Source organism: Heterodontus francisci, chromosome 2 (genome assembly GCF_036365525.1).
Source record: "Heterodontus francisci isolate sHetFra1 chromosome 2, sHetFra1.hap1, whole genome shotgun sequence".
In the NCBI taxonomy this organism is placed as follows: domain Eukaryota; kingdom Metazoa; phylum Chordata; class Chondrichthyes; order Heterodontiformes; family Heterodontidae; genus Heterodontus; species Heterodontus francisci.
Window position 1 is genome coordinate 57,165,830 of NC_090372.1, and position 20,772 is coordinate 57,186,601.

Consider the following 20,772-nt stretch of genomic DNA (forward strand, 5'->3'; position numbering starts at 1 on the left):
CGGGATGGTCTTACTTTTTGATTGAAGTTGTCTGAGATTAAATAGTTTATTGCCCATTCGATAAAAAGCTGCATTCCAGTAGGGAGCCTGGCTCCAGTCAGATGGAGCATGGCAGCTGGGAAGATCGAGAAAAAGAGTTGGGTGAGAGAGAGCTGAAGCGACTTGAAGAAGCCCAGATGAAAACCCCTACTGCGATGTCAGCCAACCCCGAATGATTTGAAAAATTAGACCCCACATCCATCGTTGCAAATGCAGACACTACAGGCACCCCAACAGAGTTGCTTACAGCGTTTACAGGACCCTGCAGAAACAAAGAAAGACCTCTAGGGGGTAGAGAAACCTTGAAGGTGATGCCTCACCCTGAAAGTGCCACAGGGGAGTGTAGTAGAGGCTGCACAAATATCTGCAGGCAGGAGTGCCCCAGAAGACAAAGGGGAGATTAGCAAAGAATCCACCCCCAGTCAGGAAAAAAGATAACCACCCATCCCCTGAAGTCAAAAGCCTTTGCATGATTCAGCAAAGCTGAGAGAGAGTTCAGGATAGACCCGCACAATACTGACTCTCCTGTGCGATAGAATTCCAACTTATGGCTAATTAAATCCCACCCCCAACACCCCACCTCCCCCCCCACCCCAGCCTTTTTGCAGACCTCAATAGGGACAAAGAGCCGAGGCAGTCATGGAAATGGGCAAACTGAAGAAAAACCTCCCCAAAGAACCACGTTTATTGGGATGCCAAAAAGGGCAGTTTAAGGCAGCACTGCTAACGAGAAAACACAGGCTGTAATAAGTTTTAGGGTTTATGAATGAATGTGAATGACTGAGAGAGAGAGACACACACACACACACACCCACGCATGCTTTTTCCTGTATCTTATATTTTACATCTCAACGCTTTTTAATGAAATGCGCTTTTCTCAAATCACATTTCATTCCACTGGGTGTGGAGGGGACTTGCAAACCCCCCCCACCTGCCAAGAATGAGGCATATTCATTTTGTCATATGAACATTGATTTTAAACTGTTGGTGGAGCGAGGAAACGAGGAAATGACTTGTTAAAAAGATCAGCCGTGACTGGAAAAAACATTTGCATACTAACAGACGGTGCTTGGAGGGACAACTTAACCCACAATGGACTTTGAGCACCAGGTATTGTGTGTAAGAAGAGACATTCCAGGGCCGGCTAAGCCAAGATAATCCACAAACAGACGTGGTCAGACCAGCTAGTCACATGACTAACCTGCTTGGCAACCTGGGTTTTTCTGAACAAAGTGACTCCTGACAATGCAGCAGCCCACTGACATCATCAGAGTGCGCCAAACTGGGCACATGCGCTGCTACATCTTGCCAGGGCTAAGTGGCACCTGCGCTGGATGACATCATCGCGCTGCGCCAATGGCATAACCTATCCGCGCCTTGTCCATCCTGGCATGTGCACAATAAAGCGTCATCGGGTATCCAGTCCCCCACTCAGCTGGAAGAAGCAGCTGAATGGCAGACTTTGAAGCTGGAGCTCTTCCCCCACCCCCTGGCAACTTGCTCCACGCCTCGATACTTCCTCCCCTCAGCCGCTCGCTCCAGTCCTCGCTGCTCCCCCCCCACTCCCCGGCCGATTGTTCCTCGCTTTGTGTCACACCGCTCTCTGGCCGCTAGCACTAAGCTGTGCTGTTTCCCTCCACTCGGTTTTCAAAAGAGAACTGGCTAATTATCTGAAGAGAAATAATTTGCAGGGCTACGGGTAAAGGAGTGGGACTAGCTGAGTTACTCTTGCAGTGAGCCATGATGGGCCGAATGGTTACAGCACAGAAGGAGGCCATTCTATCATTTCAGGAGAACAGGTAAATCAGTATTTGTAAATGGGAGGGGTGCCTGGTTTGCGCTTATTTGAAAGTTGGCAAATCTTTCACTTCCAATTATGTAAATAACAGGTTGCATTCAAATATGAATTGCATGTTAGCTTCCCATGTTATCACCGCTGCATACAAACGCTACCATTTTATTTCTCTACTTTCACCTCCTGCTGTTGATTGCACCAAATGACGTCAATTTATTCAAGATGCTTTAGTTTGGACAACCATGGTCCACCCAAATGTCACTCAGCATTAATTCATAGCTGCGTGTCCTTGATAAGTATGTACCTGTCAGGCAGGGAGGAAGTTGTCGAGCGAGGGAGCCGTGGTTTACCAAAGAAGTTGAAGCGCTTGTCAAGAGGAAGAAGGCGGCTTATGTTAGGATGAGACGTGAAGGCTCAGTTAGGGCGCTTGAGAGTTACAAGCTAGCCAGGAAGGATCTAAAGGGAGAGCTTAGAAGAGCAAGGAGAGGACACGAGAAGTCATGGTGGATAGGATCAGGGAAAACCCTAAGGCTTTCTATAGGTATATCAGGAATAAAAGAATGACTAGAGTTAGATTAGGGCCAATCAAGGATAGTAGTGGGAAGTTGTGTGTGGAATCAGAAGAGATAGGGGAAGTGTTAAATGAATATTTTTCATCAGTATTTACAGTAGAGAAAGAAAATGTTGTCGAGGAGAATACTGAGATTCAGGCAACTAGTCGAGATGGGATTGAGGTTCACAAGGAGGAGGTGTTAGCAATTTTGGAAAGTGTGAAAATAGATAAGTCCCCTGGGCCAGATGGGATTTATCCTAGGATTCTCTGGGAAGTTAGGGAGGACATTGCAGAGCCTTTGTCCTTGATCTTTATGTCGGCATTGTCGACAGGAATAGTGCCGGAAGACTGGAGGATAGCAAATGTTGTCCCCTTGTTCAAGAGGGGGAGTAGAGACAGCCCTGGTAATTATAGGCCTGAGAGCCTTACTTCGGTTGTGGGTAAAATGTTGGAAAAGGTTATAAGAGACAGGATTTATAATCATCTTGAAAAGAATAAGTTCATTAGCGATAGTCAGCACGGTTTTGTGATGGGTAGGTCGTGCCTCTCAAACCTTATTGAGTTTTTCGAGAAGGTGACCAAACAGGTGGATGAGGGTAAAGCAGTGGATGTGGTGTATATGGATTTCAGTAAGGCGTTTGTTTGATAAGGTTCCCCACGGTAGGCTATTGCAGAAAATACGGAAGTATGGGATTGAAGGTGATTTAGTGCTTTGGATCAGAAATTGGCAAGCTGAAAGAAGACAGAGGGTGGTGATTGATGACAAATGTTCATCCTGGAGTTTAGTTACTAGTGGTGCACCGCAAGGATCTGTTTTGGGGCCACTGCTGTTTGTCATTTTTATAAATGACCTAGAAGAGGGTGTAGAAAGGTGGGTTAGTAAATTTGCGGATGACACGAAGGTCGGTGGAGTTGTGGATAGTGCTGAAGGATGTTGTAGGGTACAGAGAGACATAGATAGGCTGCAGAGCTGGGCTGAGAGATGGCAAATGGAGTTTAATGCGGAAAAGTGTGAGGTGATTCACTTTGGAAGGAGTAACAGGAATGCAGAGTACTGGGCTAATGGGAAGATTCTTGGTAGTGTAGATGAACAGAGAGATCTTGGTGTCCAGGTACATAAATCCCTGAAGGTTGCTACCCAGGTTAATAGGGCTGTTAAGAAGGCATATGGTGTGTTAGCTTTTATTAGTAGGGGGATCGAGTTTCGGAGCCACGAGGTCATGCTGCAGCTGTACAAAACTCTGGTGAGACCTCACCTGGAGTATTGCGTGCAGTTCTGGTCACCGCATTATAGGAAGGATGTGGAAGCTTTGGAAAGGGTGCAGAGGAGATTTACTAGGATGTTGCCTGGTATGGAGGGAAGGTCTTACGAGGAAAGGCTGAGGGACTTGAGGTTGTTTTCGTTGGAGAGAAGGAGGAGGAGAGGTGACTTAATAGAGACATATAAGATAATCAGAGGGTTAGATAGGGTGGATAGTGAGAGTCTTTTTCCTCGGATGGTGATGGCAAACACGAGGGGACATAGCTTTAAGTTGAGGGGTGATAGATATAGGACAGATGTCAGAGGTAGTTTCTTTACTCAGAGAGTAGTAGGGGCGTGGAACGCCCTGCCTGCAACAGTAGTAGACTCGCCAACTTTAAGGGCATTTAAGTGGTCATTGGATAGACATATGGATGAAAATGGAATAGTGTAGGTCAGATGGTTTCACAGGTCGGCGCAACATCGAGGGCCGAAGGGCTTGTACTGCGCTGTAATGTTCTAATCTAATCTAATCTAATCTAATAGCTGGATATCGATGCTATTGACAACTATTCTATTACAAGTCATTACGTAATTGCACATTCACTACTTGGACATCTTGGCTGAGTCCTATTCACCCGCAGAAGCAGATTACTAATCGACACCCTCTCCTTTATAGTCATCTTGTTTTTTTTGCTTTTTCAGCCGACTATGGTGAACAGCCCTGATTTCACGAGTATATAGGAGTAGAGCCAGGGTTAGTAGAGGCCCTCAACTTATTTATACCTTCTCAAAGTAACACAAGCCCTGGGACATCCCACTCAGTACATCTACCCACTAACATAACTCCTTCAGCAAATATCTGTTTGCTACCCTTAACCCAAATTCTTATCCATTTGCCCGGTTTACCCTGAACACATCTAGCTATCACGTTTAACTAGTAACCTTCCAAATGTAACCTTGTCAAATACCAAATGAAAATCTTGATACACCACACCGTAGTGTATTCAACCGTCCGCGTGGGTTTATCACTTTCTCGAAAGATTAAGTCAAGGTTTGTAAGGCAGGATCATTCCCTTCCGAATCCATGCTCACTGCTGAACTGGAATTAAAAGTTAAAACCCTTGTGTTGTTTTAATTGATTTTGTACACAGTTCCGGCTCTCAGTTGGTCCATTTGCAAATGGAGAAATCTGACTTACCTATATCAGCTCAGCAGCTCCTGCAAACCTCAGTGGGCAGAATTGGTAGAGGCCTTAACCAAGTGGTGAACAGATAATCTGCTCATTTACTAGTGGAGGGCAGAAAAGGGAGGAAATTATAACAAAGGGTATTTTTTTAAAAATCCAGAACCCCGAGTGTAAAGATAACCTTTAACAATGGAGGTCAACAAATGGAGGTCAACAAACAATGCTGTCCTGGGATTGCTGCAGTGTTCCAGTGAACATCAACGCAAGCTCGAGGAACAGCATCTCATCTACCGATTAGGCACACTACAGCCTGCCGGACTGAACACAGTTCAATAATTTCAGAGCATGACAGCCCCCCACTTTACTTTCATTTTTAGTCATTTTTAGTTATTTTTTCTTCCTTTTTTTTTACATTCCTTTTTACATTTTTTACAATCTTTTTTTGCATTTATTTCATTTCATCTTAGTTTGTTCAGTTGGCTCGCCCACTGTTTTTTTCAGGTTGTTTTTCTTCAGGTTTGCACTTGCTGCTGTTCAATATTCAGTATATTCACACCTAATCTGTACTAATGCTTTGTCTTTCAACACACCATTAACATATTGTTTGCCTTTGCTCCGTGACCTTTTGGTCAGCTATGTGGCCTGGTCCAATCTGCACCTTCTCCTTTGTTATCTCTTGCCCAACCCCCACCTCACTTGTTTATAATCTGTGACTTTTCTAATATTTGTCAGTTCCGAAGAAGGGTCACTGACCCGAAACGTTAACTCTGCTTCTCTTTCCACAGATGCTGCCAGACCTGCTGAGTGAATCCAGCATTTCTTGTTTTTGTTTGAGGTCAACAAATTGTTGCATGTCTGTATTGCAGCAAAGTAACCTTTAAAGCTTAAGGACAAATAAAGTCTGTCAGCTGATAAAGCATGAAAAAGTTTCAAAGTCAAATTATTAAACAACAGTTGCACTTAATCATTAACGTTTATTTATCCCATACCCAGGAATCACTTACAAAGGCAGTTTCAGATTTCTGTACAGATTTAGTCATCAATAATCTTACAAAAATGTCAATGGAAGATAAAACAATTGCCAGAACAGCAGATCTCACATTTTAAATTTATTCTGCTTGCTCTCCTGACACCCAAACTCTTATTTACAGAAGCTCATTTCTTGCGCTTTGAGCCATACGTTTTCCAGTTCATACATATTCTGCTGCAAATCTTTCCAAAAAATCCAATTAAGAGGTTAAAAAGCAGCAATTTCAGATCAAATGAAAGTTATAACAATCTCTTTCTAGATTAAGAAGGGGGATACACAGTCCCATAAAATCCAGCTTATAAATGGGTCACTTGAGCCTCCTCCACAGGTACATTATAATGTCTGTCATCCTCAGTTATTAGAGTAACCATTGGCCAGTCCTCTTTGTGATCATCAGGATAGAAGGTGACAAACTCATCAGTTCCAAATTTGTACAGCCTGAAAACTCTGATGGTCAGCTGTAAGGAGTATCCGAGAAGAAACATTTCAACCTAAAAAAAAGCCAGAGTGTATGTCAGTTTGATAACAGCTGGTGTGCACAGCCATTTATTGTCCTTGTTGAATGCTGCAGAATGAATAACTATACATCAACACACCAATCAATAGCTCAGTTCGCAAAGCCCGAACTAATAAAAAATAGTTACTACTTGTGCAACCTGGGGCTTTCATCAAATTGCCGATGCTGCCACACTCATTCGTATGGTCCCATTACATATTAAAGATAAATGAAAACTCTGAACATGCATTTATAGGTGAGCTTATTGTATTGCCTACATTCTTCCTTCTGTAGACATTAGCAGTTGAGGGGCGGAAGTAACAGAAATAAATTTGGAGAATTAATGTGATGGGCCAGTCAAGTTTAAATCCCTGCAGACAAACCTATAAGTGACACATTAACATGTCATGTGCAAGTTCCAGTGCATAGGAAATCTCCTAGATTGACATAATAATAAAAGCAAAATACTGCGGATGATGGAAATATGAAATAAAAACAAGAAATGCTGGAAATACTCAGCAGGTCTGGCAGCATCTGTGGAGAGAAACAGAGTTAACATTTCAGGTCAGTGACCCTTCTTCAGAACTAGCAGATATTAGAAATCATAGTCATAGAGATATAGCACTGAAACAGGCCCTTCGGCCCACCAAGTCTATGCCGACGAACAACCACCCATTTATACTAATCCTACAGTAATCCCATATTCCCTACCACATCCCCACCATTCTCCTACCACCTACCTACACTAGGGGCAATTTACAATGGCCAATTTACCTATCAACCTGCAAGTCTTTGGTTGTGGGAGGAAACCGGAGCACCCTGCGGAAACCCACGCGGTCACAGGGAGAACTTGCAAACTCCGCACAGGCAGTACCCAGAATCGAACCCAGGTCCCTGGAGCTGTGAGGCTGTGGTGCTAACCACTGTGCCACCCCAATGTGAAAGGTTTTAGGCAAGCAAAGTGGGGGCGGGGCAAGAGATAACAAAGGAGATGTTGATAGGACAAGGTCACAGAGAATAACCGACCAGAAGGTCATGCAGCAAAGGCAAACAATATGTTAATGGTGTGTTGAAAGACAAAGCATTAGTACAGATAGGGTGTTAATGGACTGAAAACTGAACAGCCACAAGCACAAACATGAAAAAAAAGTGGGTAGGCAAACTGAACAAACTAAGATAAAATAAACTCAAAAAATATTTTAAAAATAACTAAAAATAAAAGTAAAAAGTGGGGCCCGTCATGCTCTGAAATTATTGAGCTCAATGTTCAGTCCGGCAGGCTGTAGTGTGCCTAATCGCTAAATGAGATGCTGTTCCTGGAGCTTGCATTGATGTTCGCTCGAACACTGCAGCAATCCCAGGACAGATATGTGAGCATGAGAGCAGGGGTGTGTGTTGAAATGGCAAGCAACCGGAAGCTCGGGGTCATGCTTTCGGACTGAGCAGAGGTGTTCCGCAAAGCGGTCACCCAGTCTCCGTTTGGTCTCCCCAATGTAGAGACCACATTGTGAGCAGCGAATGCAATATCCTACATTGAATACTACTAGATTGGCAGCCTAGCTCAGAGCAGAGCTACAGAAGTGGGGAATAAATACAAGAAATGCTGGAATCACTCAGCAGGTCTGGCAGCAGCTGTGGAAAGAGAAGCAGAGTTAACGTTTCGGGTCAGTGACCCTTCTTCGGAACTGACAAATATTAGAAAAGTCACAGGTTATAAGCAAGTGAGGTGGGGGTGAGGCAAGAGATAACAAAGGAGATCTAGATTGGACCAGGCCACATAGCTGACCAGAAGTGGTGACTTGGGTAAGGAGGTGAGGTGGTGGAGGTGAAGAAGTATAATAAAGAAACCTTACCAGAATGCACCTTTTGCACTGAAGAACAAACTCATGAACAAGAAGAGAAACAAAATTACCAAAAAACGGAATTCTGGGACTGCCCCTTCTTTCTCCTACCAAGCCAAAAAAGTAATGAAGAGATGGTACTGTCCACTGTAGGTGGGTTGGGGAAGCTAAAGATAATCTCACTGTTATACCGTAGGAAACTATGACAATTATCCCACAGCAAGTTCAAAAGGGCCCAAATGTTGCATGTCCTCTGGGGTCAAGGGATAATAGTGGCAGAGAGAAAAAGTAAAAAAAAAACTTAGAGAAAAATTCAAGAAGTATTTCCAAAAACGTTCTCCCAATCTCCTGCTGTAACTTTGGCAGACGTCCTGGAGAAATGGTACAAATGGACATTTGTTAATGCCATTTTAGGGATTTCACCAATCTCGCACCCGAGTCTCCACAAAAATTGCAGACATAGGCTCCCAACAATTGCTACAACGCAAGCTAATTTGGCCTCCTGTTCCCCATCACCACCACCACCCACCTTCATCGGTCGGGGCATAGAGAGTATAAAAGTTGGCAAGTGATGCTACAGCTGTACAGAACCTTAGTTAGGCCACATTTGGAATATTGCGTGCAATTCTGGTCGCCACATTACCAGAAGGATGTGGAGGCTTTGGAGAGAGTATACAAGAGGTTTACCAGGATGTTGCCTGCTCTGGAGGGTATTAGCTATGAGGAGAGGTTGGATAAACTCAATTGTGTTCACTGGAATTACGGAGGTGGAGGGGCGATCTGATAGAGGTTTCCAAAGTGATGAGTGGCATGGACAGAGTGGATAGTCAGAAGTTTTTTCCCCAAGGTGGAAGAGTCAGTTACTAGGGGACATAGGTTTAAGGTGCGAGGGAGAAAGTTTAGAGGGGATGTGCGAGGCAAGTTTTTTTACACAGAGGGTGGTGAGTGCCTGGAACTTGCTGCTGGGGCAGGTGGTGGAAGCAGGTACGATAGCAACGTTTAAGAGGCATCTTGACAAATACATGACGGTCTACACCTGGGCCGGACTGGAACCAATGTCCTTGGGGGTGCTTTTGCTAACGCTGTTGGGGAGGGTATAAACATGTGGCAGGGGGATGGGAACCAAATGAGGAGGTCAGTGGACAGTAAGGAGGTAGTAACTAAAGCCTGTAAGGAACTAGATAATGAATTTAGCGTGACTAAGGGGAAGAGTAGGCAGGGAGCAGATGATGAACGCAAAGGGACTGGTGGTCTGAGGTGCATTTGTTTTCATGCAAGAAGTGTAGTAGGTAAGGCAGATGAACTTAGGGCTTGGATTAGTACCTGGGAGTATGATGTTATTGCTATTACTGAGACTTGGTTGAGAGAAGGGCACGATTGGCAACTAAATATCCCAGGATAGCGATGCTTCAGGCGGGATAGAGAGGGAGGTAAGAGGGGTGGAGGAGTTGCATTACTGGTCAAAGAGGATATCACAGCTGTGCTAAAGGAGGGCACTATGGAGGACTTGAGCAGTGAGGCAATATGGGCAGAACTCAGAAATAGGAAGGGTGCGGTAACAATGCTGGGGCTGTACTACAGGCCTCCCAACAGCGAGCGTGAGATAGAGGTACAAATATGTAAACAGATTATGGAAAGATGTAGGAGCAACAGGGTGTTGGTGATAGGAGATTTTAATTTTCCCAACATTGACTGGGAGTCACTTAGTGTTAGAGGTCTAGATGGAGCAGAATTTGTAAGGAGCATCCAGGAGGGTTTTCTGGAGCAGTATGTAAATAGTCCAACTCGGGAAGGGGCCATACTGGACCTGGTGTTGGGGAATGAGCCCGGCCAGGTGGTTGACGTTTCAGTAGGGGACTACTTTGGGAATAGTGATCACAATTCCGTAAGTTTTAGAATACTCATGGACAAAGACGAGAGTGGTCCTAAAGGAAGAGTGCTAAATTGGGGGAAGGCCAACTATACCAAAATTCGGCAGGAGCTGGGGAATGTAGATTGAGAGCAGCTGTTTGAAGATAAATCCACATTTGATATGTGGGAGGCTTTTAAAGAGAGGTTGATTAGCGTGCAGGAGAGATATGTTCCTGTGAAAATGAGGGATAGAAATGGCAAGATTAGGGAACCATGGATGACAGGTGAAATTGTGAAACTAGCTAAGAGGAAAAAGGAAGCATACATAAGGTCTAGGCGGCTGAAGAAAGACGAAGCTTTGGAAGAATATCGGGAATGTAGGACCAATCTGAAACGAGGAATTAAGAGGGCTAAAAGGGGTCATGAAATATCTTTAGCAAACAGGGTTAAGGAAAATCCCAAAGCCTTTTATTCATATATAAGGAGCAAGAGGGTAACTAGAGAAAGGATTGGCCCACTCAAGGACAAAGGAGGAAAATTATGCGTGGAGTCAGAGAAAATAGGTGAGAGTCTAAACTAGTACTTTGCATCGGTATTCACCGAGGAGAGGGACATGACGGATGTTGAGGTTAGGGACAGATGTTTGATTACTCTAGGTCAAGTCGGCATAAGGAGGGAGGAAGTGTTGGGTATTCTAAAAGGCGTTAAGGTGGAGAAGTCCCCAGGTCCGGATGGGATCTATCCCAGGTTACTGAGGGAAGCGAGAGAGGAAATAGCTGGGGCCTTAGCAGATATCTTTGCAGCATCCTTAAACACGGGTGAGGTCCCAGAGGACTGTAGAATTGCTAATGTTGTCCCCTTGTTTAAGAAGGGTAGCAGGGATAATCCAGGTAATTATAGACCGGTGAGCCTGACGTCAGTGGTAGGGAAGCTGCTGGAGAAGATACTGAGGGATAGGATCTATTTCCATTTGGAAGAAAATGGGCTTATCAGTGATAGGCAACATGGTTTTGTGCAGGGAAGGTCATGTCTTACCAACAATAGAATTTTTTGAGGAAGTGACAAAGTTGATTGATGAGGGAAGGGCTGTAGATGTCATATACATGGACTTCAGTAAGGCGTTTGATAAGGCTCCCCATGGTAGGTTGATGGAGAAAGTGAAGTTGTACGGGGTCCAGGGTGTACTAGCTAAATGGATAAAGAACTGGCTGGGCAACAGGAGACAGAGAGTAGCAGTGGAAGGGAGTTTCTCAAAATGGAGACGTGTGACCAGTGGTGTTCCACAGGGATCCGTGCTGGGACCACTGTTGTTTGTGATATACATAAATGATTTGGAGGAAAGTATAGGTGCTTTGATTAGCAAGTTTGCAGACGACACTAAGATTGGTGGAGTAGCAGACAGTGAAGGGGACTGTCAGAGAATACAGCAGAATATAGATAGATTGGAGAGTTGGGCAGAGAAATGGCAGATGGAGTTCAATCCGGGCAAATGCGAGGTGATGCATTTTGGAAGATCCAATTCAACAGTGAACTATACAATAAATGGAAAAGTTCTGGGGAAAATTGACGTACAGAGAGATTTGGGTGTTCAGGTCCATTGTTCCCTGAAGGTGGCAACGCAGGTCAATAGAGTGGTCAAGAAGGCATACGGCATGCTTTCCTTCATCGGACGGGGTATTGAGTCCAAGAGTTGGCAGGCCGAATGGCCTGTTCCTGTGCTGTACTGTTCTTTATTCTTTGAGAACATAATCTGGGGGATATAAAAATGTACTCCCCCTATTGAGGAATGGTTTGTGAACCAATCGTTTATGGTGCAGAATACATATGACTGAACCAAGGTAGAAATTTCAGACCTTAAAAGCATCTCAACGCTTCCCATAACATCACAATATAACAAAAACATGCCATATTCTCTAGAACAGAAGGGTAATTCACTTTTTGTTTTATTTCCTTTCGGCTCAGCTTCCATCAGGGGATATGACATCTTAATTCCCTTCTTGCATCCTTAGTTGGACCTGACTGACTCTATAAATGGGTTTTAACCTTTTCATTTAATTAATTCTCATCCCAAGAAGCAGAATCTTATGAGACTACCCTGGCAACTACCCCTGCTGAGATTAAATGAAATCATCTTAACCAGAATAGGTGCGCATAAACGCATCACAACTGTCCAAAATAACTTACTTTCATCCTTTCACTCAACATGAGACATGTTGGTTTAGAAATCCTAAGGTAAATTTTCAACTTACGACCAGACAGTAAAATTTTGCCTTATATATCAGCCATTCCTTACAGAGACCACCCATTTTTATTTCCATCGACTTCAATGGAAATAAAAACTGGCCAGTTTCCATAACAGGTAGCGATCCAAAACCAGTTTTACATTTTAAGTGGTAAGCTGAAAATCTACCCGCAAATCACAGTTCTGGTTTGCCTGCAACACCAAAAGAGACACCATAGCATGCAAATTCCAACGCTCTCACCATTTTCAACTTACTCCATATATTCCTGCATCTCCAGTTAGAATATGCCACAGTGGGTACAGCAGTAAATCAGAACTGGCACAGCTGCAAGGAGAGAGAGACCAACATTCCCCAATGCTAGCACTTTGGTGTAGTTCCTAGTAAAAAGGGGGTCTTTATCCTATTATTAAATGAAGCAGTCGCTGTGGACGCCAAAAAATGCAGGAGTTTGACTGGTTTGGATTTGATATGTCCCAACTCAAAAGGGACACTCTGTTATGTGTCAAATTACAGTTATCTGCCTGGACAAGGTCTGTTGCAAGATACTCTACCTGATTCTTTCTGAAAATACATTTGCTCAGATTAATCAGTAGTTTTTTTAAAAAGTGCTTACTTCACCAATAATCCATCGTCTGTACCATGAGATAGATCAGCAAACAGAGGATGGGCAATAAATGCTGTCCTAGCCAGCGATGCCCACATCCCATGAACGAATGAAAAAAAGGTTCACTACTGTGAACTCGTCCTTCTGCGCATCGGGATTGCCTTTCAACTTAATGCGATACAACTCTCCAGGAAGAGCTAAGGCTGCTCAATAACCTAGAAATGCATTAAAAAGTAAAATGCTTGTCCAAACTGATTTAGATTTTTTTTTAAGATTTAGAGATACAGCACTGAAACAGACCCTACAGCCCACCGAGTCTGTGCCGACCATTAACCACCCATTTATACTAATCCTACACTAATCCCATATTCCTACCACATCCTCACCTGTCCCTATATTCCCCTACCACCTACCTATACTCGGGGCAATTTATAATGGCCAATTTACCTATCAACCTGCAAGTCTTTTGGCTGTGGGAGGAAACCGGAGCACCCAGAGGAAACCCACGCAGACACAGGGAGAACTTGCAAACTCCACACAGGCAGTACCCAGAATTGAACCTGGGTCGCTTGAGCTGTGAAACTGCGGTGCTCACCACTGCGCCACTGTGCTGCCCAACTGCGCCACTGTGCCGCCCAACTGCGCCACTGTGCCGCCCAACTGCGCTAGATTTAGTGGGATTTCTGACTCCTATCTCTCCTATTTTAAGTGAAGCTTTTCATGCAAAAATTAAGCAGCATCATCTATAAATGCATCAACCTGCCTTTTTAAACAAAATATACTGAGCCCATCAGTGCCGTCATTTAACAGCCTAAGTAGCACTCCGTTGGCATTGATTTTAATTTGGTGGGGTTGGGTGGAGGGCAACAAGCAAACAAAGCTGATTACAATTAACTGTTCATTGCCACAAGAGGGAAACAGTAGCATATGTTCCAGGAAATATTGGCATGATCTAAATAATGGCAGAACTGACCCATGCCATAATTTCTGGGACGTTAATGGTGCAAGTCGAACCTACGCTGCAGTCTCCAGGAAAATCTGGGCCTACATCTCCTAGCCATACTGCCCTGTGAATTTAAACACCAACCCCCCAGCCCCTGCGCCCCCAAAGCTAAGTTTAATTCAATAGTAGCATTAACACATATTACAACAAATTCTCTGCACTGAAGCAGGTAGAGATTCCAACAATCGCACCCCCCCCCACCCCCGATTCATTTATATACCACCTTAACTGTTGCTAAAGTGTGGCGAGTCGAAGAGACTTAGTAGTTGGCAAGAAAAAAGACAGAGGCGCAAGGGGAGAGCCAACTGTGTAACAGCCCCGACAAACAAATTTCTCTGCAGCACCTGTGGAAGAGCCTGTCACTCTAGAATTGGCCTTTATAGCCACTCCAGGCGCGGCTTCACAAACCACTGACCACCTCCAGGCGCTTATCCATTGTCTCTCGAGATAAGGAGGCCAAAGAAGAACTGTTGCAAATAGAAATTAAGTTTTTCTGTCATCATATAACTGGTGTATGACTTAATTTGCAAACTTGTCATAGAGTCAGAGTCATACAGCACAGAAAAGGGGCCTTCAGCCCATCGTGTCCATGCTGGCCATCAAGCACCTATCTATTCTAATTCCATTTTCCAGCACTTGGCCCGTAGCCTTGTATGCTATGGTGTTTCAAGTGCTCACCTAAATACTTCTTAAATGTTGTGAGGGCTCCTGTCTCTACCACCCCTTCAGGCAGTGCATTCCAGATTCCAACCACCTTCTGGGTGAAAGCATTTGTCCTCAAATCCCCTCTAAACTTCCTGCCCCTTACCTTAAATCTATGCACCCTGGTAATTGACACCTCCGCTAAGGGAAAAAGTTTCTTCCTATCTACACTATCTATTCCCCTCATAATTCTGTATACCTCAATCAGGTCCCTCCTCAGCCTTCTCTGCTCTAAGGAAAACAACCCTAGCCTATCCAATCTGTCTTCATAGCTGAAATATTCCAGCCCAGCATCCTGGTGAATCTCCTCTGCACCCTCTCCAGTGCAATTACATCCCTCCTGTAGTGTGGCGACCAGAAGTGTACAGAGTACTCCAGCTGTGGCCTAACTAGCATTTTATACAGCTCCATCATAACCTCCCTGCTCTTGTATTCTACGCCTCAGTTAATAAAGGCAAGTATCCCATATGCCTTCCTAACCACCTTATCTACCTGTGCTGCTACCTTCAGTGATCAATGGACAAGTACACCAAGGTCCCTCTGAACGTCCTAGGGTCCTACCATCTGTTGTATATTCCCTTTGCCTTGTTAGTCCTCCCAAAATGCATCATCTCACACTTCTCAGGATTAAATTCCATTTGCCATTGCTCTGCCCATCTTACCAGCCCATCTATATCGTCCAGTAATCTAAGGCTTTCCTCCTCACTATTTACGACACCACCAATTTTCGTGTCATCTGCGAACTTACTGAACATACCTCCTATATTCACGTCTAAATCATTAATGTACACTACAAACAGCAAGGGTCCAAGCACCGATCCCTGTGGTACACCACTGGTCACAGGCTTTCAATTGCAAAAACACCCCTCGACCATCACCCTCTGTCTCCTGCCACTAAGCCAATCTTGGATCCAATTTGCCAAATTTCCCAGGATCCCATGGGCTCTTAACTTCTTGACCAATCTCCCATTGGGGATGTTATCAAAAGCCTTACTGACGTCCATATAGACTGCATCAACTGATTTACCCTCATCTACACATCTAGTCACCTGCTCAAAAAATTTAATCAAACTTGTTAGACATGATTTCCCCCTGACAAAGCCATGCTGACTATTCTTGATTAATCCCTGCCTCTCCAAGTGGTGATTAATCCTGTTCCTCAGGATTTTTTCCAATAGTTTCCCTACCACTGATGTTAGACTCACTGGCCTGTAATTACCTGGTTTATCCCGGTTACCCTCTTGAATAATTATACCACATTCGTTGTCCTCCAGTCCTCTGGCACCTCTCCTGTGGCCAGAGAGGATTTGAAAATTTGTGTCAGAGCCCCTGCTATCTCCTCCCTTGCCTCACATAACAGCCTGGGATACATCTCATCTGGGCCTGGGGATTTATCCACTTTTAAGCACACTAAAACCGCTAATACCTCCTCCCTTTCAATGCTAATTTGTTCATGTATATCTCAATTCCCCTCCCTGATCTCTACACCTACATCGTCCTTCTCCACAATGAACACAGATGAAAAGTAATCATTTAAAACCTCACCTACGTCCTCCAAGTCCACACACATATTACCATTTTGGTCCCTAATGGGCCCTACCTTTTCCCTGGTTATCCACTTGCCCTTAATATACTTATAGAACCCCTTGGGATTTTCCTTTATCTTGCCCACCAGCGTTTTTTCATGTCCCCTCTTCACTCTCCTAATTACTTTTTTTTTTAAGTACCCCCCTACACTTTCTTTACTCCTCTAGTGTCTCCATTGTTTTCAGCCCTCTGAATCTGCCATAAGCCTCCTTTTTTTTCCCTTATCCAATCTTCTATATTCCTTGACATCCAGGGTTCCCTAGACTTGTTGGTCCTACCCTTCACCTTTACGGGAACATATTGGCCCTGAACTCTCATTATTTCCTTTTTGAATAACTCCCACTGGACTGATGTAGACTTTCCTACAAGTAGCTGTTCCCAGTCCACTTTAGCCAGATCTTGTTTTATCATATTGAAATCAGCCTCCCCCCAATTCAATACCTTTATTTCCAGTCCATCTTTGTCCTTTTCCATAACTACCTTAAATCTTAGTGTTATGGTCACTATCCCCAAAATGCTCCCCCACTGACACTTCTACCACTTGTCCGGCTTGATTGCCTAAGATTAGGTCCAGTGCCACCCCTTCTCTTGTAGGACTTTCTACGTGCTGGCTCAAAAAGCTCTCCTGGATGCACTTTAAGAATTCTGCCCCCTTTAAGCCTTTTGTACCAAAACTATCACACTTAATATTGGGGAAGTTGAAATCCTCTACTATTATTACCCTATTATTTTTACACCGCTGAGATTTGCCTACATATCTGCTCCTCTATCTCTCCCTGACTGGAGGCCTCTAGTACACTCCCAGCAAAGTGATTGCCCCCTTTTTGTTTTTAAGTTGTACTCATATGTTCTCATTTGAGGAACCTTCTAAGGTATCATCCCTCCTTACTGCAGTAATTGACTCCTTGATCAGTAGTGCAATGCCACCTCCTCTTTTACATCCCCCCCACCAAAGAACAAAACAGTACAGCACAGGAACAGGCCATTCGGCCCTCCAAGCCTGCGCCGATCTTGATACCTGCCTAAACTAACACCTTCTGCACTTCCGGGGCCCAAATCCATATTCCCTTCCTATTCATATATTTGTCAAGATGTCTCTTAAACGTCGCTATCGTATCTGCTTCCACCACCTCCTCTGGCAGCAAATTCCAGGCACTCACCACCCTCTGTGTAAAAGACTTGCCTCGCACATCCCCTCTAAACTTTGCCCCTCGCACCTTAAACCTATGTCCCTAGTAACTGACTCTTCCACCCTGGGAAAAAGCTTCTGACTATCCACTCTGTCCATGCCGCTCATAACTTTGTAAACCTCTATCATGTCGCCCCTCCACCTCCGTCTTTCCAGTGAAAACAATCTGAGTTTTTCCAACCTCTCCTCATAGCTAATGCCCTCCAGACCAGGCAACATCCTGGTAAACCTCCTCTGTACCCTCTCCAAAGCCTCCACGTCCTTCTGGTAGTGTGGAGACCAGAATTGCACGCAATATTCTAAGTGTGGCCTAACTAAGGTTCTGTGCAGCTACAACATGACTTGCCAATTTTTATACTCTATGCCCCGACCGATGCAGGCAAGCATGCCGCATGCCTTCTTGACTACCTTATCCACCTGCGTTGCCACTTTCAGTGACCTGTGGACCTTTCCCACCACCCACCCCCCCGACCCTGAAGATTCTATACCCTGGAGTACCGAGCTGCCAGTCCTGCCCTTTCCTCAATCATGTCTCTGTGATAGCAATACTGTCATATTTCCATGCGTTAATCAACGCCCTTAATTCATCTGCCTTACTTGTGAGACTCATTGCTTTAAAATAGATGCAATCCAGCCCTGCATTTTTCACTTGTGCCTTAACAGGTCTATATTTGCTCTGCCTTCCAGACTGACTTAGTTTCTCTTCTATATTTGGCTGTGCATCACCCCCTACTGTACCTCCACTCTGCATCCCATCACTCTGCCAAATTAGTTTAAATAGGCCTCACCAGCACTAGCAAACCTCCCTGCAAGGATGTTGGTCCCTTTCCGATTCAGGTGCAACCTGTTTGACATGTACAGGTCCCACCTTTGCCAGAAACAGACCCAGTGATCCAGGAAACTAAAGCCCTCCCTCCTGCACCATCTCTTCAGCCGCACATTCATCTGCTCTATCCTCCTATTCCTATACTCACTACCACATGGCACCGGGCGTAATACAGAGATTACAACCTTTGAGGTCCTGCTTTTTAATCTGCTACTTAGCTCCCTGAATTCTTGTTGCAGGACCTCATCCCTCTTTCTACCTATGTCGTTGGTGCCAATGTGAACCACGACCTCTGACTGTTCACCCTCCCCTTTCAAAATGTCCTGCAGCTACTCCATGACATCCTTGACCCTAGCACCAGGGAGGCAACATACCATCCTGGAGTCACGTTTGCAGCCATAGAAACGCCTATCTGTACCCCTTACGATAGAATCCCCTATCACTATAGCTCTCCATACTCTTTTTCCTTCCTTCCTGTGCAGCTGAGCCACCCGTGGTGCCAAAGACTCGGCTCTTGCTGTATTCCCGAGAAGTTATCTCCCCCAACAGTATCCAAAGCGGAAAATCTTTTAGAGAGGGAGATGGACCCAGGGGACTCCTGCACTACCTGCCTAGTTCTTCTACTCTGCCTGGCTATCAGCCATTCCCTTTCTTTTCTGCCTGAGCAGTCTTTACTTGTGGTATGACCAACTCCCTGTACATGCTATCCACGATGATCTCAGCCTTGCTGATGCTCCACAGTGTCCCCAGCCGCTGCTCCAGATCCGAAACGCAGATTTCAAGTAGCTGCAGCTGGAGACACTTCCTGCACACGTGCTCGCCCTGGACACTGGAAGTGTCCCTGACTTCACACATTGCACAGGAGGAGCACTCCACGCTGCCGAGCTGCCTTGCCATGACTTACCCTTAATTTACTCCCTTAAATTACTCACAAATTAGAGATTATTTACACAAGGGGCCTTGATTCCCTAAAAAACACTACTTACTATATTAAAGAAACTGCAGACCTTACCTTTCTCTTTACTTTAGTTGACTAACCCAGCTATTTACTGATACTCCCTAACAGCAGTTACTCACCAACCAATCACCTTGCAGCTTTCCTGTGATGTCACTGTTCACTTTGTTTTCAAACTCCGGCACGCCCGGACTCCTCTCCCAGAAGGTAAGGGCTGTAGGCTGCGATCCTCGGGCTCTATTTATCCGCTTCTCGCTCAGTGTTCTTCCCACAGGTCCGCTCCTCTCCCAGACGGTAAGTGCTGTAGGCCACGATCTTCAGGCTCTATTTATCCGCTCCTCACTCTGCGTTCTTCCCGCAGGTCTGCTCCTCTGCCAGATGGTAAGTGATGTTTGACAACTTGTTAAATTCACATGTCATGAAGGCAAGAGCAGTGAGAAGAGCAGTTATGCACTTTGCAGGTCACGAGTGATGCAAATAAATTTCAGTGAAGCAAAAAACAGAGAAATGTAAATTTCAGAAACTTGCTGCAAATAACAATATTGCCATCTGGTGTTAGCAGCCAGTTATTTATGGAGTAGTAGGGTCAAAACAGCAGATGGTCTTTCACAAACCAGTGTTTTCGCACCGGTTTTAAGGAAGCAGCACTAAACCAGTCTCCCGGCGCTACTCTCACCATATACCTTTCCACTTAGCACTGCTCTCCATCAGGTATTGGGTAAGTTGGAACAGAAGAATCTGGTAATAACCCCCAAGATATACTAAAAGAGGTTTCTACTGCCACCTGAACAAAGTCAGATAGTTTAGATCACTAACTGCAGCAGCAAACAAAAAATCCACACATGGACTGCAGCTTTCAAGTGCATCTTTTTTCTCCCCATTAACAGTGATATTTGTGTTAATCCTGAAGATACAAAAATAAGTTTCTGTGAATTGAGGTAGACTGCAACTAATTTGCACTCCCAAGAGTTTACAGCAAGGAATCAGGTCAACAAGCCTCAGAAGATTTTCCTTTCATTAAAATTGTGGATGGAAAATCTTGAAAGCTGTGCTGGACTCCAAAACCAAATCCCAAATGTGTGCACAGATTAATAAAACCATTCTATATAGTGTCAACTTGGCTCAGTTAGCACTTGTGCCTCTGATTAGGCTCCCAGACCAAGGTTTGAATGCATAATCTTGGCAGATGTTGAGTGCAGTATGAAATATTGCTCTGTTAGAGGTGGCAACCTTCAGCTTACAAATTTTTTAAAAATGCTGTCTGCCCATTCAGCTGGAGACCAAAAATAATGAAACACTGTAAGGTTGGGATTTGGGAAAGAAAGCATAAGGGTCTTCTTCATCCTGACTTATTTAGTAATAACAGCTTTCTGTTGAACTGCAGTTCTTAAGGGCTTTGAGTTTTATTTTTTGGTCAAGTTTTGATTAGCCTCTAAGTGCAAGAATGGGATCAATTAATACACCCAATAAGGTTTGCATGAAACTAGAAGCATGTACATAATTTAGGGTTGCCAACCCTTCCGAATTGCCCATGAGTCTCCCAGACTCAGAATGGAAAAATTGTTCACCTGGGCACTGCTACTAGCAGCCTGGGAGAAATGCTTTTGTGTCTGTGTACTTCCCTGCCAC

At 44.5% G+C, this 20,772-nt stretch overlaps 1 protein-coding gene across 8 annotated transcripts in view; it reads right to left on the reverse strand.

Moving 5' to 3' along the window:
* Positions 1-5,770: 5,770 nt before the first annotated feature.
* The window catches only part of LOC137384444 (nestin-like), a 125,167-nt gene continuing 110,165 nt past the window's right edge, over positions 5,771-20,772 (reverse strand). For 6 of the 8 annotated variants that reach the window (XM_068058515.1, XM_068058508.1, XM_068058553.1 and 3 more), the window contains one exon: positions 5,771-6,337. In XM_068058515.1, coding sequence (XP_067914616.1) covers positions 6,143-6,337 — 195 coding nt within the window. In that variant the 3' untranslated portion in view covers positions 5,771-6,142. Of the gene's footprint in view, positions 6,338-12,890; positions 13,097-19,265; positions 19,515-20,772 lie in introns of all 8 variants that reach the window. The other 2 variants (XR_010977590.1, XR_010977591.1) reach the window with 2 other exon arrangements.